This window comes from Anabrus simplex, chromosome 2, assembly GCF_040414725.1.
Source record: "Anabrus simplex isolate iqAnaSimp1 chromosome 2, ASM4041472v1, whole genome shotgun sequence".
NCBI classification, from domain to species: domain Eukaryota; kingdom Metazoa; phylum Arthropoda; class Insecta; order Orthoptera; family Tettigoniidae; genus Anabrus; species Anabrus simplex.
The window spans coordinates 1,223,837,427-1,223,863,989 of NC_090266.1; the positions used below are offsets into that span (position 1 = coordinate 1,223,837,427).

At 39.0% G+C, this 26,563-nt stretch overlaps 1 protein-coding gene and 1 non-coding gene across 3 annotated transcripts in view; both read right to left on the reverse strand.

Moving 5' to 3' along the window:
- The window catches only part of LOC136864820 (protein C-mannosyl-transferase DPY19L1), a 573,453-nt gene that overhangs the window by 534,174 nt on the left and 12,716 nt on the right, over positions 1-26,563 (reverse strand). For both annotated transcript variants that reach the window (XM_067142260.2, XM_067142261.2), the window contains exon 2: positions 17,865-17,977. In XM_067142260.2, coding sequence (XP_066998361.2) covers positions 17,865-17,977 — 113 coding nt within the window. The remainder of the gene's footprint in view (positions 1-17,864; positions 17,978-26,563) is intronic.
- LOC136865016 (5.8S ribosomal RNA) lies at positions 19,080-19,233 on the reverse strand. The gene has a single exon (XR_010859415.1). It is a non-coding gene; the product is annotated as a 5.8S ribosomal RNA (ribosomal RNA).

Below are 26,563 nucleotides of genomic sequence, written 5' to 3' on the forward strand. Positions count from 1 at the left end.
GACGTGGAGTTCACACAGTCGGTTCGCGAGGACCGTGATCTAGCGTGAAGCGGCTATCAATCTTCGAGTCCGTGGACTTTAACCGTCGCGTCGAATATGGACTTGTAGGGATTTCTTTATACTGTGAGCGATAAACTTTTACTCCGACGGGACGTGAAATAAATTGTGCTTCGTCTGAACATTATCAAGTGACTATTTATTCTACACGAGTGTTTAAGACTTGCGAATGTTTTCGAGTGCTCGTAATTTGAAGTTTCATGTTATGGACAGGACTTAGAACAGTTTGCTCCTTACAGAGTACTAAATACTTCAAGTTTATGAGACTGTGTTTTAATCCAGATTTACTCGATTGCAAGCATGACTACGTCACTAATTTACCATTTCATGAACTTTAGGTCATGAACTGTAAACTGTGCATGTGTGAACTGTGCATTTCAATTATACTAAACAGCACATTTCAATTCTACGAACATTCAGTTAAGCGTTTCGATTTTACGAACAGTCGAACCGAGGACTGTCAATACATGATTAATTTCGTCTTTTAATTTCATGTTATTATCAATAGGTGAATGAGTTCGAATTCAAATTCACGAGTGAAACATCTTTATTTTCTAATCCAATTAAATTACGTTGAACAGTGCTTCAAACTAAGAACTAAGTCGTGCGGCATTACTTTACATTATGCCAAGTGCCACAAACTTCAAGTGACTCTGTTAAAATTCGACGATAAGTTTCGAGTGGACTTTTATTTTTATGAGTATTAAACTTGCATGCTCATTCGAGTCTAGTGGCCTTTTTTTTTTTTGTGTGTTTGAACCTTGTTAAAACCATTGATAAACTTTCCTCTCATCTGTGCAGAAGCAGTGTTTGCATTAACTCGCCCCAAGGCTTAACGATGTTCATTCACGTTCATCATTCACGAGGACTACCTCAACGCCCTTCATCAGCACCGAATGGATCTTCTAGAACTTCCATCAGGGGAGGAATGGTGGTTCACTGATATGGGAAAAGGAGGAGCTGCCGGAATCAAGGGACATCGCCAGCCCTAGGACGAGGAACATTTTCTACTGTATCTGCTGTACAGAGGTGACATGACTTTGAATTTATTAATAAACTCAGAGGAAAAATTTTAAGATTTATTTCTAAACAAACCCTCTCCCTCTGTACGCACTTCAACGAATGGTACACACCCTGCGTCTCATGTCTACCGAAGTACCACATTTACTGTTACAGAGGAGAGGGGGAGAAATTGGCGCCCCAGTCGTGTTGGGGCCGATTTGGAGTGCAGTAGAACTAGAAATTAGCGCTTCAGCAATATCAGAACTTAATTATGAGTGCAGTAGAAATTAAATTGACACTTGACCATTCTAGGCTCAATTTTGAAGTACTAGTAATAAATTAAGAAGTGCAGTGATAGACAAAATCGCACTAAAATCGTGTGACTCAGCAACTTAATCCAGATACATTTCCAGTGCTTTGTGTGGAATAGCCATTAACATTCCAAAGAACTTTCTAACAAGATTTAACTTTTCTTCTATAAGAAGTGCTATCAATGATATGGGATAATTTTTTTTTGTGTGTTAAAGGTCTTGGAGATTATTTTTTGAGAATGTTTGAATGACTTTGAACATGAAGTTTTAACCATTGGACAATAATGGTGATATCTGAATTCTTTTCAAGTGATTTATGATTTTCTTGTTGCTTGGTTTAAATACATTACCATTAAAATGGAAAATATTTTAGCTGCTATTGAAGCTCTTAAGATTAGCTTAAATGAACGTATTGCCGAATCGCATGCTCAAGTAGGCGCTGATTTACAAGCTCGCATTAACGAATCCAATGCTGCAACTACAGCCAACTTAGAAAGTCGTAACACACAAGTAACTAAAATAATTAATACCAAGTTTACCGAAGTTAATGCTAATTTGGAAAATAGGCTTACTAAAGCTAGTTCTGAGATTGAAAAACGATTCTCAGAAACTAATGCGAAGATTAATTCTAAGTTTACGGAAATAAACGAACGCCTCACCCGTGACTTAGAAACAGTAAAACAGGACCTTAAACTACAAATAGTTGAAGACTTAAAAGCTTCGTTTCCTACCTCACATCAATTGATTAAGGAAGTTGAAAGCTTAAAGGCAGAATTTAAAGAATCTCATGGTCAGCTATCACAGGCACAAGCAAAAATAGCCTCTATTCAGGATAACATCCATGAATATTTTAAGACTAACTTCCAGAAAATAAGTCATCATCATCATCATCATTTCCCTTTATCCAGCTGTAGCCGGGTAGGGGCAAATATGGTTCCTCTCCACTTTCTTTGGTCTTTCCACCACTCCTCCTCCAACACTGTGTCCCAGTCCAGGTTTCTTTCTATAATGCTGCGTTGGATGGTATCCTTCCATCTCAATCGTGGTCGTCCATGGCCTCTCCTTCCTTGGATTTGCATTTCCATCACCTTTTTTGGCATTCTTTAATCACTCATTCGCTTTATGTGCCCAAACCATCTTAGTCGGCTCTTCTCTATTCTATCATTCTTTTTTTCCACTCCAATTTCTTCCCGGATTTTCTCATTCCTTATTTTGTCTCTTCTACTCTTCTGTATCATACTCCTCAAGAATTTCATTTCGGCTGCCTGTATTCGACTCTCATCCTTCTTTGTCATTGTCCAAGTTTCTGCTCCGTAAGTTGTTATGGGTACGTAATACATCTTGAACATAGTATCCTTTGCTTCCATTGGCACATCTTTGTCCCATAACATATTTCTTACACTATGATAGAAACAACTTCCAGCTTGAATCCTTTTATTAATTTCAGCATCCAGTCGAGCATTCTCCATTAATTCACTCCCCAGGTATTTAAACGTTTCCACTACTTCCAGGGACTTGTCTGCAAGTCTAATCTGACCTTTCCCTTCTTTCTCCCCTCTAGTCATAACAAGAGGTTTACTCTTTTCTACACTTATTTTCAATCCACATTCTTCAATCTTCCCATTCACCACATTCAACTGTTCTTGAACCTTCCTGTCGTCTTCTCCCCAAATCACAATATCATCTGCAAATAACATCATGTTCATTTCTCTTCCTCCATATGCTGCTTTTGCTGTTCTCATGATGTCATCCATTACTATTGTAAACAGGATTGGTGATAAAACACTTCCCTGTCTCAGCCCACTTGTTATTTTGAACCAACTTGTCCTGCCAACTTGTGTTTGCACACAACTACAACATTCCTTATACAATGCCATGATCATTTTTATTAATCCCTGTCCAATTCCTTTTTGCACCAGACTGTCCAAAACTTTCGTCCTAGGGACACTGTCATATGCCTTTTCAATATCAATGAATGTCATCACCATATCATTCCCGTACTCCCAATGCTTTTCCATTAGTTGTCTCATAATGAAAATGGGCTCTATTGTTGACCTTCCACTTCTGAAACCAAACTGATTTTCCTGTATCTGCTTCTCAACCCTCAACCTTATTCTACTTTCCAGTATCCTTTCCATTATCTTAGCAACATGGGATATTAGAGTAATTCCCCTGTAGTTCTTCAAAACTTTATCACCTTTCTTGAAAATTGGGATGATTATTCCTTTTTGCCAATCCTCAGGGACCTCCTTATTCTCCCAGACATTCCTGAGAACCCGATATGTCCACTGCAGGCCTACAGCTCCAGCTGCCTTTATCATCTCCACTGAAATTTCATCTATTCCAGCAGTTTTTCCATTCTTCATCTTTCTTACTGCCATTTCAATTTCATTCATTGTAATTTCTTTATCCATTTCTTCGTCAACTAATTGCCTTTCCTGGTCGTCCATTGAATGACTGTCATCCGTTCTTATGTTCAGCAGCTTCTGAAAATACTCTCTCTATCTATTTCTTATTTCTTCTGGCTTTGTTAAAATTATGCCACCTTCATCCTTCACAAATCTGGTGTTTACTTGATCTCTCTTTTTGTTTCTTAAGATGCCATACAGTAATTTCTTGCTGCCCTGCGTATCATCTCTCAATTTCTGTGTGAATAAGGCCCAGCTTTTCCTCTTTTCTTCCTCCACTACTTTCTTGGCCAAATTCTTTGCCTCCACATATTTTCTTCTACTTTCTTCAGTCTTAGATGTTTTCCATGCTTTCCATGCCATTTTCTTTTCCTTCACTTTAATCTTTACCCTATCATTCCACCAGTGTGTTTCTTTGTCTTTCACATTACCTGATGTTCTACCACACACCTTTTCTGCAGAAAATAAGTAATGAGGTTAATTTACTTAAAACAAAGCAGGAGGAAACAGATAAGCATGTAAAAACCCAATTAGATAGCGCACATACTCAAATCATTCGCATAGGCCGCGACGTAAATGAAGTGAAGCAGGACCTCGAGAAGGAAGTCCAGAGCGTGGAAAACTCCATCTGTGGACAAGTTAAGACTATCAAGGTCGAATTGCAAGGAAAAATAGAGACCATTGATAATAGGATATCTTGGGTGGAGAAGGAGGTGTCTACACACCAATGTCAAGGGTCTAGTGGAGATACTTCTAGCATTTCCACAGTTTTAAAATTATCAGACGATAAACCTGCAAAATTTTCCGGAAAGGAAGAGTACACAGCGAAAGAATTTCTCCTCAACATTGATGAGTACTTTCAAGAGAATAAAGTACGATCCGATCATCAATTGAGGATAGCTTCTAGATTATTGGAAGGGAAAGCATTAAATTGGTACACAGCATTTAAATTTAACATTAAAATCTATGATGAGTTTAAGGAAGCCTTGTTGAAGAGGTTTTGGAATTCAGAAATTCAACATTTGATTAAGCTACAGTTGTACTCCAGGAGATACAACACAGCGATTAATTCTTCACGATATTCTGACTTTCTCATTTCTCAATTAAAGAAAATGCAATTCTTTGATCCTCCTTTGCCAGAACAGGAGTTAATACAGGTAGTAACTTTACAATTTCCGGCGCATGTACAAGAAATTCTTGTGGCGGCCAATGTTCAAAATCTAGAACAACTTGATGATTTATTAAGGAAACTTGACACTGCCCATACACAAAATCCGCCCAGGGTTCCTAAGATGAAAGAGGTTGCAACCAACCATGTCGAAGTTAACAACCCGCCGAGATCGAATCCCGAACCCCGTGAGGAAGTGGAACCAAGGAGAGATTCGTTATCTCATTTCCGGCGATTTAGGAGACGTCCATACGGGCAAAGTACGCCTTACAGACGTAATCAAACGTGGAAGAAACCTATTGAGTCGCTTACTCGAGATGGAGATTCGCCTAGAGCCGAGATCGAAAGAAGATGGAGAGAAACTCGCGAATATATCCAGAATCGAAACCGGGATGAAGGATTACCTGGCGCTACCTCTTTAGAATACCAAGAGCACGCCAGAAGACAGAACACGACGCCTGCGACAAACCCCGAATCGACAGGTACAATTTAAAAAAAAAACTTCGACAACACAACAATAAGATTGCCTGAAAACCAGAGTAGAGGGGAAATAATTTGTGTCACTAATATTAATTACTGGTACTTGGATGACTCAGATCTCTTGTATGAAGATCCCACTCCTACAACACCAAAGGTCCAACGAAGTCTTCCAGTTATTAATATTACTTTGGATACCCTTTACGTAACTGCCTTAATCGATTCTGGAGCTCAGGCCTCATTAATTTCTGAGAGGTTAATTGAAATGTTGAAGGGGGGAGAAGACATGTCGCACAGATCAAAATTAAAGGGATAGTACTGGACAGGCATGTCAAATGTAAATTTCAAGCTTTCGTTACATTTGACATTCAAGGTGTCCAGTTCGAGCATATATTCCTAGTCATATCGCCAATGAAATTCAACGTCATCCTAGGGTCAGATTTCCTAGCCAAGTACGGGGGAATCATTGATTATCCTGCCAACGTCATACGATTTTTTAACACCGACTCTGTAGAGCTGCAGCTGGTAGACTAATAATTTGAAGTGCCAAGGTCTGGATACCCAGAAACCGGAGGCAAGATGAGCGATACTCTGCCTGCCGATGAAATAGATTGCGAAGAGGGTAGACCCGTGTAACCGTACGTATGTACGACTCCCGAGTTTTTAGGTTAGGAAATTTTCGTATATAGTTTGTTACGTTAAAATCATGTAATTTTGTTTATTTACCATGTAAAAACGTAATATTATAAGAAGAATGTATAGTTAGGGAATATTGCATATGTTCATCATTATATTTTGTATAAATTTCTGTTTGGGTAAGAGTCCGTAAATATGGCCTAGCCGTAAGGATTGTGCAACTGGGAAAACTGCGACTATATCGGGAAGGACGGTTGAAGTCAGTTGGATGTGTTGCAACAAATGGCTGGAAAACACGGGGTACGGCAGGTTGTATCGGTTGAAGAATTGGAGTGAATCAATGTGGACATACATGAGTGGACGGTCTATGTCACATCATATACTCGATAGCCAATGCGAGGGCTTTGTTTTGAGCGAGGTTTGTGTTGACAGAGTGACGCGGGAAGAAGTGCCGGTGTGAGCGTTGCTACCACTAAACTTTTCAGGACGCGATTACCACGTGTAGCAAGCCTATATAAGCATGTACGCGTGTGCGGCAAGTCATTCTGATTCGAACTCTAATGCTGTTTCTGATTGTGTTTCTGTCTCTGATCGGCGCGCGGGAGCTACTTTGCGCATAGTCCTAGGCAATGTTGTATTGTTCTTGAGTATCGTTTTCGGAGTGAGCACGCTATATGTTGCTGATGCTAATGAGTTTCTGGCGGCTGTTAGGTCAAAGACGCTACTTAAGTGTTTATTTGTAACTCCAACTCTGTATAATAAGTTGGACTACAATTCTTCTACGAGATTATGTACAGTGGATGTGGTGATGCGTACAGAATCGAGATTCGGTAGTGGATGTGTGTTTGAGCACAGAGCTGATTCTTGGTCGAGGAAATCGTCGGCCGAGTATCCACTTTCAGTTGCAGAAACCTGAGGCGTTACACCAATCTGTGCGGCACTCGAGAAGAACTCAAGACGTCGATGAAGTGTGTAAATAAGGTTAGGGATGCTCTTCGTAAAGAAGGTTGCATCCGTACGTAGAGAAAGTCGTCGTACTTTTCTCTACCAGAATACGATTTTTGTTCTATAACAGTAGTGAGTGTAGTGGGACTCTTACCTGGAGGTATGTTAAGAAATGTGTATATAGTATCAACAATTTTATTGATGGTTTGTAGTGTGTATATTTGCCTTTGTAAATGACAAACGAGTAGGTCTCGTCAAATAATGATTTGGTTGTTGTTAGTAGTGTGTATATTGCCTTTTGTAAACGACAAACGAGTAGGTCTCGTGAAGTAATGATTTGGTTGTTGTTAGTAGTGTGTATATTGCCTTTGTAAACGACAAACGAGTAGGTCTCGTGAAGTAATGATTTGGTTGTTGTTAGTAGTGTGTATATTGCCTTTATAAACGACAAACGAGTAGGTCTCGTGAAGTAATGATTTGGTTGTTGTTAGTAGTGTGTATATTGCCTTTGTAAACGACAAACGAGTAGGTCTCGTGAAGTAATGATTTGGTTGTTGTTAGTAGTGTGTATATTGCCTTTGTAAACGACAAACGAGTAGGTCTCGTGAAGTAATGATTTGGTTGTTGTTAGTGGTGTGTATATTTGCTTTTGTAAACGACAAGCGAGTAGGTCTTGTGAGGTAATGATTAATGTTGGTCGTAGTTGTTTGTGCGTTGCCTTTGCGGACGGCAATCAGGAGGGGGTCTCTTTAAGTGATGATTATTGTGGTATTTATTATATTTTTGTTTATTATTTTGGGAGTAAAGTTCTGGTATCAAACTTGCAGTAAATCTTTTTATCAGTGGAGTGAGGATGAACCTGGCATGCTACCTTCATCTAATTTCAGGGGTAAACAGGTAAGGTTACAAAGCAAGTCTGGAGCCTCGTCAGCCTGATGACCGTCGCCTTGAGAGAGAGAGTGGCTCGTTGCTCTACACCATTAAATATTCCTGCAATTGTTTTGCAGGTGGCGCCCATTGTCTTGGTATTTATACTTATTTCACTCCGTTCATTAATTATATATATTTTTATTATTTATTGGTAGTCTTCAAATAGTTGCACCCGGTCAAGAGGGACCCGTCGAGGGCCAGGAAGTGCCCATTATTGAGGATGTGTTCGACGAAGGTCGTGATCACTTCATATTTCTCACCAGTGCGGCTGGAAGCCCAGAGTTCCATTCCCGCGTGGCAGAGGCAACTCGACAAATATTTGAGAAATTTCCTGAGGTTTTTGATGACAAACCCGGCGTTATTAGAGATTTTGAGTACCAATTGAAAGAAAAGGACACCTCTCCTTATAAAAAACGGCCCTATCCAGTTCCTGAGAAGTACCGAGAGGAAGCCAGGACTGTGATCAAAGAGATGGAAAACAACGGTATCATTTCTAAATGTGTCACTCCGTATCTAAACCCCCTGGCCATTGATAAGAAAACGGGGCATACAAAATTAATAAGCTGGATGGAAGCATCAAGGGCATTTACAATGCAGCCAACCTAAAGAAATATTTCAGGAGAGATCATTAAAAGAAAATCCTATTGAATTTTCTTTTCCCCAGGAGGAGGGGGAGATGTACCGGTAACGGCGGTACAATACTAAGTTCCCGTAATAGAAATCTTAAAAAAAACTTACGCGTTATGCTCCGGGCCGGCTGCAAAAGACTGACTGGACGGCGAGCAACAGCTGTGTGTGTGTGAGGTAGAAAGCGGGTGACGTCACAGCATGCCTCACCACAACAGAGCCTAGACTGATGTGGAATGTTCAAGTTTCTACGGGTAATAACTTTCCCCACAATAATAATTAGTCAAATTTAACAATATCATCGTGTAACCCGATCCCTTATCTACGTTCCTGCCGAGTTTCGCGTAAATCTGACATGAGGCGATGAAGTTATGGAACGAGATGTGAAGGCCCGGATCAGAGATAAATACAGTACTGCTTCGCTCAGCAGAGCAGTGTGTGGCCAGAGTGTGTATGTGGCCAGAGTGTGTATGTGCACGCTAGGCCGTGGAGTTCATGCAGTCGGTTCGCGAGGACCGTGATCTAGCGTGAAGCGGCTATCAATCTTCGAGTCCGTGGACTTTAACCCAATTGCGTCGAATATGGACTTGTAGGGATTTCTTTATACTGTGAGCGATAAACGTTTACTCCGACGGGACGTGAAATAAATTGTGCTTCGTCTGAACATTATCAAGCGACTATTTATTCTACACGAGTGTTTAAGACTTGCGAATGTTTTCGAGTGCTCGTAATTTGAAGTTTCATGTTATGGACAGGACTTAGAACAGTTTGCTCCTTACAGAGTACTAAATACTTCAAGTTTATGAGACTGTGTTTTAATCCAGATTTACTCGATTGCAAGCATGACTACGTCACTAATTTACCATTTCATGAACTTTAGGTCATGAACTGTAAACTGTGCATGTGTGAACTGTGCATTTCAATTATACTAAACAGCACATTTCAATTCTACGAACATTCAGTTGTGCGTTTCGATTTTACGAACAGTCGAACCGAGGACTGTCAATACATGATTAATTTCGTCTTTTAATTTCATGTTATTATCAATAGGTGAATGAGTTCGAATTCAAATTCACGAGTGAAACATCTTTATTTTCTAATCCAATTAAATTATGTTGAACAGTGCTTCAAACTAAGAACTAAGTCGTGCGGCATTACTTTACATTATGCCAAGTGCCACAAACTTCAAGTGACTCTGTTAAAATTCGACGATAAGTTTCGAGTGGACTTTTATTTTTATGAGTATTAAACTTGCATGCTCATTCGAGTCTAGTGGCCTTCTTCTCATTTAACATGGGACAAAATTTAGTGACATTTCACCGTGTGATAAACTCTCAAAGATAAATTTTTTTAATTTTTTATAAATTTTTTTTTGTGTTTGAACCTTGTTAAAACCATTGATAAACTTTCCTCTCATCTGTGCAGAAGCAGTGTTTGCATTAACTCGCCCCAAGGCTTAACGATGTTCATTCACGTGGACTACCTCAACGCCCTTCATCAGCACCGAATGGATCTTCTAGAACTTCCATCGGGGGAGGAATGGTGGTTCACTGGTATGGGAAAAGGAGGAGCTGCCGGAATCAAGGGACATCGCCAGCCCTAGGACGAGGAACATTTTCTACTGTATCTGCTGTACAGAGGTGACATGACTTTGAATTTATTAATAAACTCAGAGGAAAAATTTTAAGATTTATTTCTTAAACAAACCCTCTCCCTCTGTACGCACTTCAATGAATGGTACACGCCCTGCGTCTCATTCTACCGAAGTACCACATTTACTGTTACAATATATATATATAAAATTAATTGGTCGGTTTTAATGGTATTCAAATTTGCTGTGCAATAAAATGGAGGAAATAAATAAACGCCATTCCAGAAAGCGGCAACGTGATCCTTCCACCTGGAAGCGCACGAGGGAAAAACACCTGAGATGAATACAATCAACAACGTGTTGTTAGTGGTGATTCAATCAAGGCTCGGTGATGTGTTTCGAAGGCACGATGGTATTGAATAGGTATAATATGAAGAATATACATTGAAGTAACTATATGAATCCATATATTTGCAAAATATACAATATTTAAATGTAAATTAGCCTCTACACTGGTTACAATGTTGGGTAATTTTACACAAATATAATGTTTAAAATAATAATCTTTAAAGATTTTTCACTAAACCTTAAATCATTTTTAATCATACTTGTTCCAAATAAAGTCAAGATGAATACAGTTGGAAAATAGGCCTAATCAAGATTTATTTTTTTCCTTACGTATACCATGACGTCTCTACCACAGTACCCAACCTGTAATCACAGAGGAACAAAAAAGTGTAGGCTACTGAAAATGAAAGATATAAAAGACTTCCATGCACACCACGTTGAAGCTAAACAAGATGCTTTTATTCTAAGGTACTGTCGCATAAGCATACCCAAAAAACGGCGAAGCAGAAATAATGCATATTAGGCCAAATTTTCTAATCTAAGTTTCAAAATTGGCCAAGTCCCATAGTTAGTTTCAAACATGGTACAGTCCAAATTTTAAATACATTTTTCAATTCATGTAATATATTTAGACTGTAAAAATTGTATGGTAATAAATTAGAAGCCTCTGTTAAGCAACATAAAGAATAAAGTGCCTGAATATATATGAATTAATATCCTAAAAAAGTTTTTTGCTTCTCCTGAAGAAAACAGCTCAACGGACTTGGCCATGTTTGAAACTATACGCCTCAAATAATAAGGAATAAAAACAAGGACTGATACAGGCAATAGGGCTTACTTAGCTGAAAGTGCTAACGTAACACAGATGAACTGTTGAAAAGATGGAAGATAAAAATACTGAGAAAGATCATTCGTCTGGTGGATAAGGGGACGGGTCAAGAGTAAGGAAAAACAGTGAATGGGTAAAACTCTATCGGCATTCAAATAATGTATCTGAAATAAAAAGTAACAGATTAAGGTGGTTGGGACATACTGTATAGTGAGAATGCCAGACGATAGGTCTATCAAGTAAATCTACAAAGGAAATCCAAGTTGCACATGGTAGAAATGAAAAACTACGTAGAAAAAGGATGGCTGGATGATGTAGAGGAGGATTTAAGAAAGATGGGAATAAGAAGATAGAGGAAGTGTTCTGAAGAGCATGAAGAGTTGGCTACAAATGTCAGAGAAGCCAAGCCCCGCATGGGCCATATAGTGACGAGATGTAAGTAAGTTAATAAGACGTCTGCGTGAGTATATCTGTGTTGCGTCTTTACTTTTTTCATGATATTGTAAGATCTTCTGCATTATGTATATCTGATGTTATTAATCTACCATGTCTCTACCAGGAGTGTATCTCTTTAAGAATGTCCTTGTGAAGAATTTACTTATAAAATCAGGGAATGAGTAAGTCATCTGCATGAAACAGTAAGGTTAAAACACGCTTGGAACTATAGATAATGGGATCCTTTGATAACAACCTAATAATGGAATATTAGTTACGTGAGGAATAATTATTTATTGAGTTTAGAGCTTCATTCATCTGAGTATATCGGAGGAAGCGTCACCGGAGAGAGCAGAGACATAGATGATGAGAATATTGCATGTCGTCAGAGTGACTGCTTTTTAGACCCTGATGTGTCCTTATTTTCAGGTAGACATGTCTTGTAGTAGGTGTTGAATTTCAGCTTGGATTGCAGCAGACCAGAGAGGACACCAGATTTGGAATCTTCAAGCTATAGTTACTTATTTATTTACAGAAATTGCAATGTTGCCTCACATTTGATTTTCGTTGTATTGGTCATTCAAGCAGCAAAGAGAAGTACCAGCAAAGAAACCAAACCGAATCCGCTCAACGGCACATAATGAATTTAAGCCAAAACTTAACTTTATACAATTGATATTACGTAAATTGAAATATCAATTTAACATTTCATTTAAAAGGCTACCCCATGTTTATAAACAAAGCATGTTGTGGTATTCAACGGCTGACATTGTTAACCCCTTAATTGGGTATGACGTCTTTAGACGTTTTCGCGCTGGGCTTCTACAGTGAGTATGACGGCATTAGTCGATCGTAAAATTTATCGCGTATATATCTTGACGGTGAAGGCATACGGCGTGTCCATGGAATCTATCGCATTAGCTGATATGTTTTCCACGAGATCACGCTGTGTATTGTTTTTTAGAGCTGTCACAGCTTCGTGAAATGCATTTGTTTTGGCGCCTTGCACGAAGTTCCCGCGCAGCCATTTATGTCGCGAAGCATGACTTCCAAACGTAAAGTAGACCGGCTTGATTGTGTGGGTATTTCGACAGTTCCGAAGGTGTATTGCGTGTTGGTCCCAAGGGAAGAGGAAGGAAACATCATACTGGTGTCCTGACTGTGAAAAGGCTTTGTGTGTAACACCTTGTTTCCGCCTATATCACACAGATAACAATCTACAAAACCTATAATCATCCTGATTCAGAACAATGTAAATAATGTTAGTAACACATCTGGATTCATAACAATGTAAATAATGTACATAATGTTAGTATCACATTATTGAAGAATAATAATTACTATCGTATTAGATTAAACTAATTGTGTACACATTTATGAAGGAAATATTTAAATATCACAAAGTGGGGAAAAAGTACCCACGGCAGGTTACGCATGTGGAGAATTTAGTACCCAGTTAAGGGGTTAATGGCAGACTCAGCTGTTAGTTACGAATGTACGTTCAAACTCTGCAATTGTGATCCATCTTTGCATTGTTAATAAAAGAATCCCTTCGTTAAGGCTATTGTAATTTTAAATCCAACCATGCTGGGACATTTCAAACACCTTTTAAAATTTATTGAGTAAACTGGACAATCTTTCCAAACAATTTCCAAAATGTAGTTAGTATACAGGGCGGTCGGAAACAATGTGTGCCGGACTGAGTGGCTCAGTGCGATGGTATCTGAAGGTGCTCAAATACGTCAGCCCCTTACTGGCACGAAAAAGAACTCCTGTGGGACTAAATTCCGGCACCTGGGTGTCTCCGAAAACGGTAAAAGTAGTTAGTGGAATGTAAGCCAATAACATCATTATTAAACAATGTGAACCAGGTATATCAGCATTACAGGGTTGGTCATTTGGTTTCTCGCACCGCTGTCATTTTATCAGCTGCTCAAGTTAACCAATCTGATTACTTCGCAGGTGAATTCAAATGGGCTTTGCGCGACACTGTTGCTAAATCTGCTCGTGATTTAAGAACGGCTAGAGAGCCATGCTGAGAAATCAGAGTGGAATACAACCATACCATTGGTTTCAGTCAGTGTCACGGTAGCGTACTTGCTTTGGTGCGATCCTGTCAGCTCGGAGGTCTGTATTCAAAACCCTCCCATGGTGAAGTTTTATTCTTCGACTGGTGCTCTCATATTACATGCTACAAACTTCATAATTATTCCGTATTCAAAATTGTTATAACTTAAAATCCAATTAAGGTATTTTATTAGTCCACCTATTCAATACTATCCACTTATAAGTGGTTACAAATATATACAATTACAGACACCTTCGGGACACGTTTCGCCCTTTCCATAGGGCATCTTCAGGCTTAATCAATCTTAAAATACTAACCTCTGGTGCTCTAATGCCGGTCTTAAGTCACATACAGATTTAGCAACAGTGTCGAGCAAAGCCCATATGAATTTGCCCGCGAAATGGTCTCACTGGCTAGAGATCGGGCCAGCTAGGAAGACATCTGGGAGCGCATGCGCACTTTGGACTTCTCGCGTAGCGTATCCCCACCTAACAGAGCTCCTGCTACAAGGACAGTTCCGTGCATAAGTTAACACTCAGCTGCCACGCTCTGCTTTCTAATTTCCCGTTAAGTAGTAACTGTGGTTATTGGTGGTGTACGTTAGGCCTATCTGTGACAGTATGGAAGGTGTTAAACGTAGCGTGCATCGTAAGGTGCTAAAGAGTCAGACTCGTGCAGCAATCTTGAACGTTATAGACTTTATGGAAAGGGAGACAATGGAAGAAAAGTTCGTGATAGATTGTAAAAAAGTGCAGGAAAGAGTAGCAGCAGCTGTTAAGTGTGTCAGAAAGTTCTTTGGTACGAATTAAGAGTGAAAAACGAAAGAATTAGGTCTGTTTGAAACACCAAACAAAAACAGAATGCGCACAAAGAATATTATTGGATTGGACGACTTTGACGAAGGTTGCGTACATCGTATTGTTAGCAATTTTTATTTAGATGAAAAATGTTTACCTACAGTTTCAAAAATTCGTGCAACGATAGGTAAAGACTTAAAGTTCAAAGGATCCAATACTAGTGTCAAGCGAATTCTTCGATCATTAGGATATCATCAGAAAAAAACTAAAACTAACAAGTGCATCCTAATGAAAAAACATGACATAAAATACAAAAGGTTTGTTTATGTAAAAAATGCCCAGTACCGGGCGGAGGATAGTTGTACATGCTGGCGGTGAAACTGGTTTCATCGAGAACTGTCTGCTAATCTGCAAGTCTGGCAGCAAGAGTGGCGACTACCACGATGACATGAATAGTGACTTTTTTAAGAGAATGAAAGATATGAAAGATAACTTCCACCTCGAAGTGTTCTCATGATTGACTACGCGTCATATCACAACAAGGAAGTAGATCGTGCTCCAACCTCCAGATCACGTAAAGTGACAATGATCTACTGACTAGTGAATAGGAACATTCCACACCGTGAGACGATGTACAAACACGAGCTTTATGAGCTTATCAAATTGGACAAGCCGGCACACAAAACCTACGTCCTAGATGAACTCATGGAACAGTACGGACACTCGGTAATTCGACTGCCCCATATTACCCTGAATTTATCACACTGAATTAAACAGTACTGAAATAATGTGGGCAAAACTGAAGAACTGGGTAGCTTCTCACAACGTCACCTTCACTATTGACGACGTAGAGAAACTCACTAGACAGAAATTCGCGTCAATATCCGCCGAAGACTGGAAAATAAGGAATGGGGAACATTTTGAAGACATTATGGAGTCCCTTGCGATCCAGCTGGGAACCGACGACACGTCATCCGGTGAGGACGACAGAAGTGATGACGGAGAACTCAGTGGAATTGAAGAGATGTAGTGGACATAATAAAACAAGAATGTGCTCATTTTGTTAATGATTATAGTGTCATTATTTTATTACTTATTATTTCTAGTGCCATTTAAGTTATCTTCGTATACATATGTTGTTACTCAGCATATGTAGACTCTTTATGGCGTTTCCTTTTATAAATTATATTTTGTTTCTGTACCTGAGAACAATTATATAATTATATGTGTCATATCGTTAAGTCACATTTCTCATTTTACAAGAAAGCAACAAAATATTCGCATTGAGGAGCTAGGGACAAACGATCATATAGTCTAACACTGCTTTCTCGCCTTAAAGCTAAAGTACATATTATTATTATTATTATTATTATTATTTCGTTTCACCCTCTTTGGGGTATGTTGAATCAATTCTTTCTCTGTGTGTTGTTCTTTTCTTAGTGCCCAGTATTTCTTCATTCTTTCTGATCTTTGTTTCTTCTCGTCTTCCGAGATAATAGATTTGGCTTTTGATGTAGATTCGTCTTGGAACGTTATGTTTTTTTCTTTAGTTATTACTTTAGCTGTTATTTTCTGTAATCTTTAATTCTACCATGTCTTTTTCAGTTACTTTAAACCACTTTGGTTTAATTTTGGGTTACGGAAGAAGTCAAAATTTGTTCGGTTAATCATATTCATTCTGAGGAGAAGATGACCGTAAAAATTTATCCTCCTTCATCGCATAGTTTCTGAGAGTTTTTCAATTTCCTTGTAGCTTATTATTATTATTATTATTATTATTATTATCATCGAGTTATTTTGCAAGACGTGGCTCAGGTTATGAAGCCTGGTGTTATAGCAAACCATATTCTACACCGTACATCCACAGCGTCGCCAAGTTAATTTTACATCAAATTATAATTTAAAAATAAGGACTACGCAAATTGATACACGGAAACGATTTTGACAGCTACTGTAATAAGAGGTTAAATTATGTTCTAACTCATTCAATCTATCTGTCAACTGTAACACTTGTAAATGCATTCATTTCGGCTAGGTATGTCTGTAATTTACAGCCGGAAGGGAATTCCACTAACTGAAAATCTGCGGAGTGTTACATGTCAGTTATAACAAATATTTAGGGTCAACTGTACGTCGCCACAACATTGAGCGAGAAGGGGAAGTCAGCGTTCTCGCTCCCACGGCTCTGCATTCTCACTCGCACACTTCCCCTCACTGGATGTCTTCCTAGCTGGCCCGATCTCTAACTTCAAGCAGCTTATAAAATGACAATGGTGCGAAATATCGAATGATTTCTTTTGAATTATTTATCAGCATGACCAACCCGCTAACGCTTATACATCCTGTCCACGCTGTTTCCAACCACTCTGTATATTACCTACAATTTAATGACACAGCGAGAGAGAGGAAGTTGTACCCGCAACTCATTTGACAACCTACACGCCTGCAAGGAGAGCATCATGCTTTTTTTTTTTTTTTTTTTTTTTACAAGTTGTTTTATGTTGCACTGACATAGATAGTTTTTATGGCGACAATGGGATAGGAAAGGGCTAGGAATGGGAAGTAAATAGCCACGGCCTTAGTTAAGGTACAGACCCAGCATTTGCCTGGTGTGAAGATGGGAATCCATGGAAAACCATCTCAGGGCTGCCCCCACAGGGGTTCGAACCCACTATCTCTCTAATGCAAGCTCACAGCTGTGCGATGGCCAACTTGCTCAGTAAGTTACATGTTTCTACAGACTAAATTAAGACTAGGCATGGGGTACAGTATATAACATTTCATTATTGTTATGCGAGTCCCCTGCTGTTTGACTGTATGCCGATTCTTCAACTTGAAGGCTGGTTGGATCCCCAACAGCTCCACCATCAGCTGGATGACCTAAGCATCACTGAAGAGATGTGCTAAGAAAATGAGGGATGAGGTAATTTCCTACGGCTTTCTTAATTGAGTCAATGCTAAGGAGCAAAACATGTATGTGAATACAAAGTATATGGAATAAACAATTGAATTCCTCTAATTAGGAGAACAAAATGGGACATTGTTGACCTGTTTGTTAAAATTACGTAACACAGTCCATTCCATTATTAACATTGGTGGCATTTTATCACTGAAATGTTTTGTTGAATCTTGCTGTACTTTGTGCATCTTGGTCTTTCACCAAGATGCTGAGTATTTGTTTATAAAAAACAAAAACAAAACAAATCACCTACCAACAAAATGAATATGTACTTACCATTTCAGAGCGGAAGATCATCTCCCTCTCAAGGGTGGTCAGATGTGAAAAATACGTGTCATTCTCAAACATAGTAGACACATGGCTAGAATGAATTAGACCGAATGCTGCAACTGAACAGAACAAAATGATAGATTTAGTAATGTCCGAGTACACAGAAGGGAATAAGAGTTGTAATTATGTTCATGTTTAAAATTTGTTAAGAAGGAAGCCAAGCTTTTCAGTCTGTCAAACACTAAGTATAACACATCTGTACTTTAAAAAGTGTGTTATTTGATAGAACCTGATGATGTTCTTTCAGGAACGAAACATGTTTAATAGTGTGCATTTTGTCTTTTTTTTTTTTTACAGTATGTTACAGTGTTATAGGTGTTAAAGCAAATAATAAGACATTCAAAGGTAGGCAATATTGCCCATGGATGAATGATACACTTTCCAGCCTCATTGATCAAAAGAATAAACTTCACGGTAAAATAAAAAGTCAACAACTTAGAGTAAAAATGGGCTGTGATTATGCATCACAGCAATTGATAAATGACTATAAACTATTATATAATCAGGTAACTAAGCTTAAAAGACAGTTGGAAAATGCATATTTCATAAATAGATTAAGTAATGCCAAAAACAATCCTTGGAAAATTGTCAATGAAATCTTAACACCAAATTTTAACCAAAACAGGAATTTCCAACTCAAAGTTCAAGATAATATTGTGACTTGTCCGGCAGAAATATCAAAATTATTTAATGACCATTTTATTAATATAGGAAAAAAGTTAGCTACCAATACTCCTACCCACAAATCACCTAATACTGGAAATGGGCCAAGTAATTCATTGTTTTTGAAACCTACTAATGACCTTGAAGTTGCAGAAATAATAAGAAAATTAAAAAATAGTAGCTGTAGTGATGTGTACGGTATTAGTAATAACCTACTTAAGAGTCTAGCTGTGCATTTAATTCCGTGCATTACAAAGTTAATCAACAAATCGTTAAGTGAAGGTATTGTTCCACGTGAGTTAAAAATACAGTACTAGAGTTAGGCAAAAATCCGCTGCGCGGACCAACCCTCCCGTCTCACACACTCTCAGTGGTGGTGTCGACCGGTCCAGCTCCACCGGGGTGAAGCTCTTTTCAGGAGACGCGGCGGCGGCCGTGGCCGCACGAACCGCGACGCTGCCACCCTCCGAACGCAATGTCGCGTTCAGTTTTAGCAACCGACCCTCAGCCAGGCGTGGTCCGGGAACAGAATCCATGGACCGCAATGTGCGTTCGAAATGTCGATGTTCATGTATCCTGCAGTTCACATGTCGACGCGCAATTGCTGCGTTCTTCATCGACCCACGAGCCGAGTGATCCACCGTTCAGGGTTGTTTTTCTTCATTTTTCGATCGGCAATCATTTCCATGGGTTTCTCGTCACAGAGCTAAGAAGTGTTTCGAGCATTTAAAACCTTCCCGCCGGGAAGCCGCGACGGGTCCCCTCCACTGAGCGAGGAGGTAGGTACCCAATGCCGAACGTCTGCGTCGTGGGAGACGCGGACCGCGACACTCCCCCTGTCGGCGACGGCCGGGGCCGCCGCTTACACAGTACGAACAGGACTCGCCTGAGCTCGCAATAGTGGGCTCGGCAGGAGTCTCGCCGGAGGAGAGGACCGCGCGGGGCCGTCCGACTCCTCCTCCTCGAAATATTTTTTGTTAAAACAATTTCGGTAATGATCCTTCTGCAGGTTCACCTACGGAAACCTTGTTACGACTTTTACTTCCTCTAAATAATCAAGTTTGGTCATCTTTCCAGACACATCGGAAACTGCGCGAAGCAGATCCCGCGCACCGGTCCGAAGACCTCACTAAATCATTCAATCGGTAGTAGCGACGGGAAGCATTTGACACAGTTGACCATAACATTTTGTTACTGAAGTTGGAAGCAGCAGGGGTTAGAGGTTTAGCACTTAACTGGTTTACAGATTATCTCAGAGACAGGGTACAGTTCGTTAGTTGTATGGGAGCAGAAAGCATGTTGCAGACTATAACAACTGGTGTGCCTCAAGGTTCTGTTCTAGCACCTATATTATTTCTTGTATTTGTCAATGATATTGGTAACTTGCCGCTGTTCGGCAAATTGTCATTATTTGCTGATGACACAAATATTTTCTACACAGGGAATTGTATATATAATCTTGAAGAAAAGATGCAACATGACATATCTTTAATTCAGACCTGGCTTACTACCAACCGACTACGAATTAATCATAATAAAACTAACTATATCATATTTCACAAACCATTATGTACCTTTCCTCTGGACATCAACTTAAGTTTCTATGACCAAGCGGTACCTCGTGTTCAATCAACCAAATTTCTAGGACTTAGCATAGATGAGTCGCTAACTTGGGAGAATCACATCACAATGCTGTGTGATAGAATAACTCCTGCTATTGGTGTACTCAGCTGATTAAAATACAAAGTTTCTCGTGGACTGTTGAAGAGTATTTATCATGCACTAATTGAAAGCCACCTGAATTATATGATTCATATCTGGGCATGTTGCAGTAAAGAACAATTTGAAAAGATCAGTATCTTACAGAAAAGAGCACTGAAAATACTCTTCAACTTACCCACCTTAAGACCAACCATACAGGTCTACCAGTATTGTAATATGCTGTCACTAGATGGTCTTTTTAAAAAAGCTTCAGCTATTATGTTGTATAAATTGAAAAATGGACAAACTCATTCGAACACACTTTGCAACTTGAATTCTGACACATTCATACAGTACAAGAGGATCTACTAAAATTCACTTTAAATCATCAAAGTCTACTAAGTATGGCACTAATTCTTTATGGCATTTCTCTGTAAAGTTTTTCAATAGCCTTCCTGAGCATATTCGAGAAGCCGCTAACTTATCCATCTTTAAAACCAAGCTTGTTAATTTTCTAAAAGTAAAAATGCCAAGCCTATAGAGTACTGATTTAGTATACTATATCACTGCTGTTCATATTTGGTTTCTATCACTAGGATACCTTAATATTATTATTATTCATTGTACAGTATATTATACTTTTGTCCTACAAGCTGATGTTTAAAATCTCATCTTTGTTGCCAAATGTAATTAATATTATAATTATTCATTGTACAGTATATTATATTTTTGACCTAGAAGCTGATGTTCTCAAATCTCATCTTTGTTGCCAAATGTAATTATTTGTACTGCACCATTATGAGCCTTGGCTCAGGTGCCTCTTTTGAAATAAATAAATAAATAAATAAATAAATAAATAAATAAATAAATAAAATTAGTGTTCAATAGACTGAAAAGCCTTAAAATTACATTACTTGGTTTAAAAGCTACTCTTACAGTGAAGAGAAAGGTTTCATCTTATCTTCTACGTATAACTAGATTTTGTAGGAGTTTTGATATCACTGTTAAAGACACAAATACTTCTGCCACATTTTATATCATTATCCAATCAAGCTGCCTGTTGCTATTTCTCAATGGATGCAGTAACTTTGCACTGGCCACAGCAAAATGTAGCTCTAACTGAAGCTTCAGGCTCATTTATGGCTGTGACAGTGTGGAGTGATGTTTTCCTCGGTAGTATCTATCCAGCATATTAACCCAAATAATTTTATGGTGATAAACATAATTGTGTTATTTCCTCCACTCTGCAAAGTGAACCTAACACGTTGAGTGCCAGAACGTGTCCAGCAGAACAGCTGGCCGAACTTCCTGTCAGACCATGGCGGTCCTCGGGGACTGCTGCGTAAGCACTGAACTTATTGTTTCCTGGAGACCAGAGGACTCCAGCTAAATGGAGATAACTTAAGCCACAAACCACTGTGGTCCCTACTTCTGCAGCGGCAGTAAGAAACTTGTAATACTATCTTATTGTTTTACATCATAATCTTCAACACTTTATTAAGTGTTTTGTTGATCAAGTATTACATAAAGGCCCTATGACTCAAAACATGAAATTAAATACATTAAAATTCTATGAAAAAAGAATTTTTAAAATGTTTACATTTCCAATATTTCTTGAGTACAGTGAAACCTGGAAATGCGAGTAACTTGGTCTACGAGTGTTTTGCAAGACGAGCAAACATTTTAAATAAATTGTAACTTGATAAGCGAGTGAGGTTTCACAATACGAGCGTCACGTGTGCCTACGACCGTCCGTCCCCCCTGGGCCATTATTGAATGGATGAACGAGGTCTTTGGTCCTGTACTGAAGAAATACCTTTCAGAAAATAATCTGCCACTCAAAGTCTTGCTGGTTATGGACAATGCCCCTGCTCATCCTCCAGCCTTTGAGGCCTTGAAGACGACTTACTGGAGGAATTCAAGTTCGTTAAGGGTAAGTTCCTTCCTCCCAACACTACTCCAGCCTATGGATCAGCAAGTCATTTCGAACTTCAAGAAGTTATACACCAAAGCACTATTTCAGCGATGCTTTGAAGTGACCGAAGGAATAAACCTTACCCTCCGTGAGTTTGGGAGAAATCATTTACCCATCGTGAACTGGCTGAAGGTCATTGATAAGGCCAGGGATGGAGTCACCAAGAGAACTCCGCTTCCCCTTGGGGAAAGCAGTGGCCTGACTGTGTTTTTGAACATGACTTTGAGGGGATTGTTGGTGACAGTGAGCCGCCAATTGTTGATTAAATTGTGTCCTTAGGAAGACTATGGTGTTGGAGGTGAATGGCGTGGACATTCAAGAGCTGGTGGAAGAACATAGCCAGGAACTGTCCACCAACGAACTGATGGGCGTGCATCGCAAACAACAGGAGGATGTTATGGAGGAAATCTTGTCCGGGGAAGACGAGGAGGCAAAGTCAATGGAATCTCTCACTTCAACTGAGATTCAGGAGATTTGCAAAATGTGGGAAACGGAGCAAAATTTTGTAGAGAAAGACCACCCGAATAAGGCTGTAGCAGTGCGAGCGATGAACCAGTTTAATGAGAATGCAATGTCATATTTTCGTGAAATCCTCAAAGAGAGACAAAATCAACAGTCATTGGACAGGTTCCTCGTTAAAGATGCACGAAAAGAAAACAATTCCAGTGAGCCAACAGATAGCAGTGATTCCGTTCTTGAAATTCGTGCCACACAGTAACTTTTCTCATGTCATCTCTCGTCTCCCTCACACCAACAATGATTCAACGGTAAGGAAAAGTGCACTTTAATTTGTTTTACGTTATATTTTGTTTTAGAAATGGTATGCGAATAAATATATTTGTGTTGTGGACGAATCATCACCATTTCAATTGTTTCTTATGGGAAAACTTGCTTTGATATACGAGCGCTTTGGATTACAAGCATGTTGCCGGAACGGATTATGCTCGCAATTCAAGGTTCCACTGTATTTAGAAGCTGAATTACGTTAAGAAAAGATTAAAATCTTTCAAAACAATGATTATGTAAAAGCACACGATTGCATATGACATAAAGGAACAATAAACTTATACCAACATGGGTGCTGTCTTGCCAACAGCTAAAGCACGAATGACCCGAAAACATCTAAATGAAAGTATTTCCTGTAAATACGAGGGAAATCTCCCTGGACTGCTGGTCCCAGAGGAACATTTTTATGAAAGGACCATGGCGTAGGGACCGCTACGAATACCGTCAGAAAAACACATTTTTTATTCCATTTATGTGAATTTATATTTTAGCCAACAGTTTTCTATATTTGAGAAGAGTTAATACAAAAGAACATGGTCCAACAGCAAAGTTTTAAAAAATTCATCCAGTGCTCAACGTGTTAAAAAAGAGCTGAGCTTACCTCTGTCTATCAAGAAGTTTATTTTTCTAAGTTTTCCTTTCACCTGCTGGCCTTTCTCTGGTAATAATAAATGTGTTCTTATAAAATGGATTACTCACTTTCTACACACTGTAAGCTGATCAACAAAACTGAATTTTAGTATGAAGCAACTTGTAAGGTAATGGCTTGTACATTAAGTCCACAAAATATTCTCAAACAGTTGAACAGATACCATAAAAATCTTCACAAATATTTTATTTCTTTTTGCTAGTGGTTTGATGTTGCACCAACTCGGACAGGTCTTATGGCGACGATAGGATAAGACTGGACAAGGACTGAGAAGGAATCGTGACCCCTTAATTAAGCCTAGCGTGAAAATGCAAAACCATGGAAAACCATCTTCAGGGCTGCTGATAGCGGGATTCAAATCCACTACCTCCTGAACGCAAGCTATGCACACTGACAACCTGCACTAAACCAAAACTAAATGTAAAACTAGAACTTTTTAAACCTGTCGAGAAAGCGCAGAATAATAGCCGGGGGCATTCGCCGTGCTGACCATGCATTGTTATTACTATTTATTTTCCATAAATTGTTCATTACAATTTAGGGATAGTGAATGGAGAAAGGACATGGCTCCACGTACACCAACATGCATCCATCCCCACTTAACCCAAGAACTGCGGACTGTCTGTCTGACAGACGGTGCGACTGTTTCTCAACTGTGATCGTCTGACAGACGGTCGGGAAAATCGTCGTAGTTCATAAGAATCTCAAGAGATGGCAGCAGTAGTATGTTTAGCTGCTAGTTTGAGGCTTTATATTTCTTTTGAAACTATTTATGAGTCACCAATATCATTTGTTTGGAAGGCAGACACTAATTTATATTTACACTTCTAGTTATCAGTGAAGCAACATGGCGTCTATTTATGTTGACGATAATGAAATTGAAAGACTTATTTATGATGATACGGATAGTGATGTGGAGGATAATGTGGAGAATTCATCAGATGATGAAATTGAAAATGAAATTGTGAGTGCAGCGGGTGGATTATCACAGTGTGTCCCAAAATTCAGTGATGTGTATGTTGGTGAGCTTCCAGGTTCTACAACAGGTTTTCAGACGACTGGTAATGCAAGTATTGAAGGTGTGATGTGGAAACTCCAGAAAGTGAATTCCCCGAAAAAAGTGTCTCATTTACTGGTCACCACCCAGGACCCAGAAATATGCAGCCCCAACTTGTACTTCTTTCAGTTTTTTACCCTTGGTTTCTGGAGATTATTAGTACAAGAGACTAATCGTTATGCCAGACAATACATTCATAAGTTAGGTGTTCTACAGAAGTACAGTCGATTTCGTTTATGGCTAGACGGTGGTATTCGGATGGCAGATTTAAAACGCTTTATTCGCCTGATCATAAACATGAGGCTTGTGAAGAAGAACCTGTCAAGTTATTGGTCAACTCAGCATCCTAGTCAAGACACACCCTTCTTTAGAAAAGTTATGGCAAGGGATACTTTCTTACTAATAAACAGATTTTTCCATATTGTGTAGGCCTACAACACATGCTGCAAGAAACCAGATGACCAGGACTATGATCCCCTCTTCAAGGTTAGGCCAGCCATTGACCACTAATTCTTATTTTAAAAAGCATTATGTTCCAGGGAAAACACTCAGTATTGATGAGACATTAGTTGGTACCTACTAAAAACAGAACTCATCTGATTCAATGTCTGCCAGTGGGGAATTAAACCTTTCAAGGTGTGTGAACCAGGTTCCTCATATAAAATGCAGTTCGGTGTTTATTCACCCGTAAATTCTGGAGGTTCTGCACCAAGTGGTATAGGATTGGGGTTTGATGTAGTTTTCAGTTTACTGAATAGTACTGGAAGTATATTTCGGAAGGGGTACCATATTGTTGTGGACAACTGGTATACTTCTGTTGACCTGGCATTAGCTCTTTGGGAAAAGAATACTCTTTTCACCAGTACTGTTCACAGTAATAGAAAAACTCTTCCTCCAGGAATAAACTCTTTAAAATTAGAGTCTGAACAAACTGTATATTAAAGAAGTGGCCACTGCTGTTCACTGCATGGAGAGAGAGAAAATCTCAGAAAAAGTTGTTATCAGTTCTCTCTACTGCATGCCCAGCTATCAATCACAAGGTGAAACGTAGATCTTCGAAGGGGAGGGAAATTCTTATGCCAGTTGGTGACAGAGTATACGAAGGGGATGAGGGGTATTGGTGTGTCTGATCAGAAAATTGATCACGTGTCAGCTGAATGAGCTAGCCATAGGAACTGGTAAAAACTTTTTTTTCATATTGCTGACATGGCCATCCTCAATGCCTCTATTCTATATACACAGTATACAGATGAAGATAAACTAATATCAAGATATGACTTTACTGTGAACATTGTGGAGTCTCTCTGTGGTGCTGAAGAAGTTCAAAACTTGCCAGCTGCTGGCAGCACCTCTCACACTATAGAGAAACTTCCCAATAATCATCAACGCATGTGTGTTGCATGCAATTCTTCTGGAAATAAAAAAGTGAAAAGGTTCAACTATGGCTGCAATGATGGTGTATGTGTGAACTGTTACAAGGACTTGGATCACAACATCAAAAAGAGGAGGGTGTGAAGACCTTAGTCCACCACGCTAGTATTCCTGAAAAATGTTGAGGGAAATCTGTTATTTTTTTCAAAAGGGAACTTAAACTTAATAAGCTTCATCATTATCATCATCTGCAGTTTCCAGCTGTTGGCCAGGTCTGCTTCATCATAAGCTTATAGTTTATAAATTACATAAATAATATTTTCAGTCACATCAACACATTATTTCAGCCACTTTAAAGCAGGATTTTTAAACATTTTTGGAATTTGTTAACTTGTTTATACATTTTTCACAGTATTAACCATTATTATAATCATTTTGTTTCT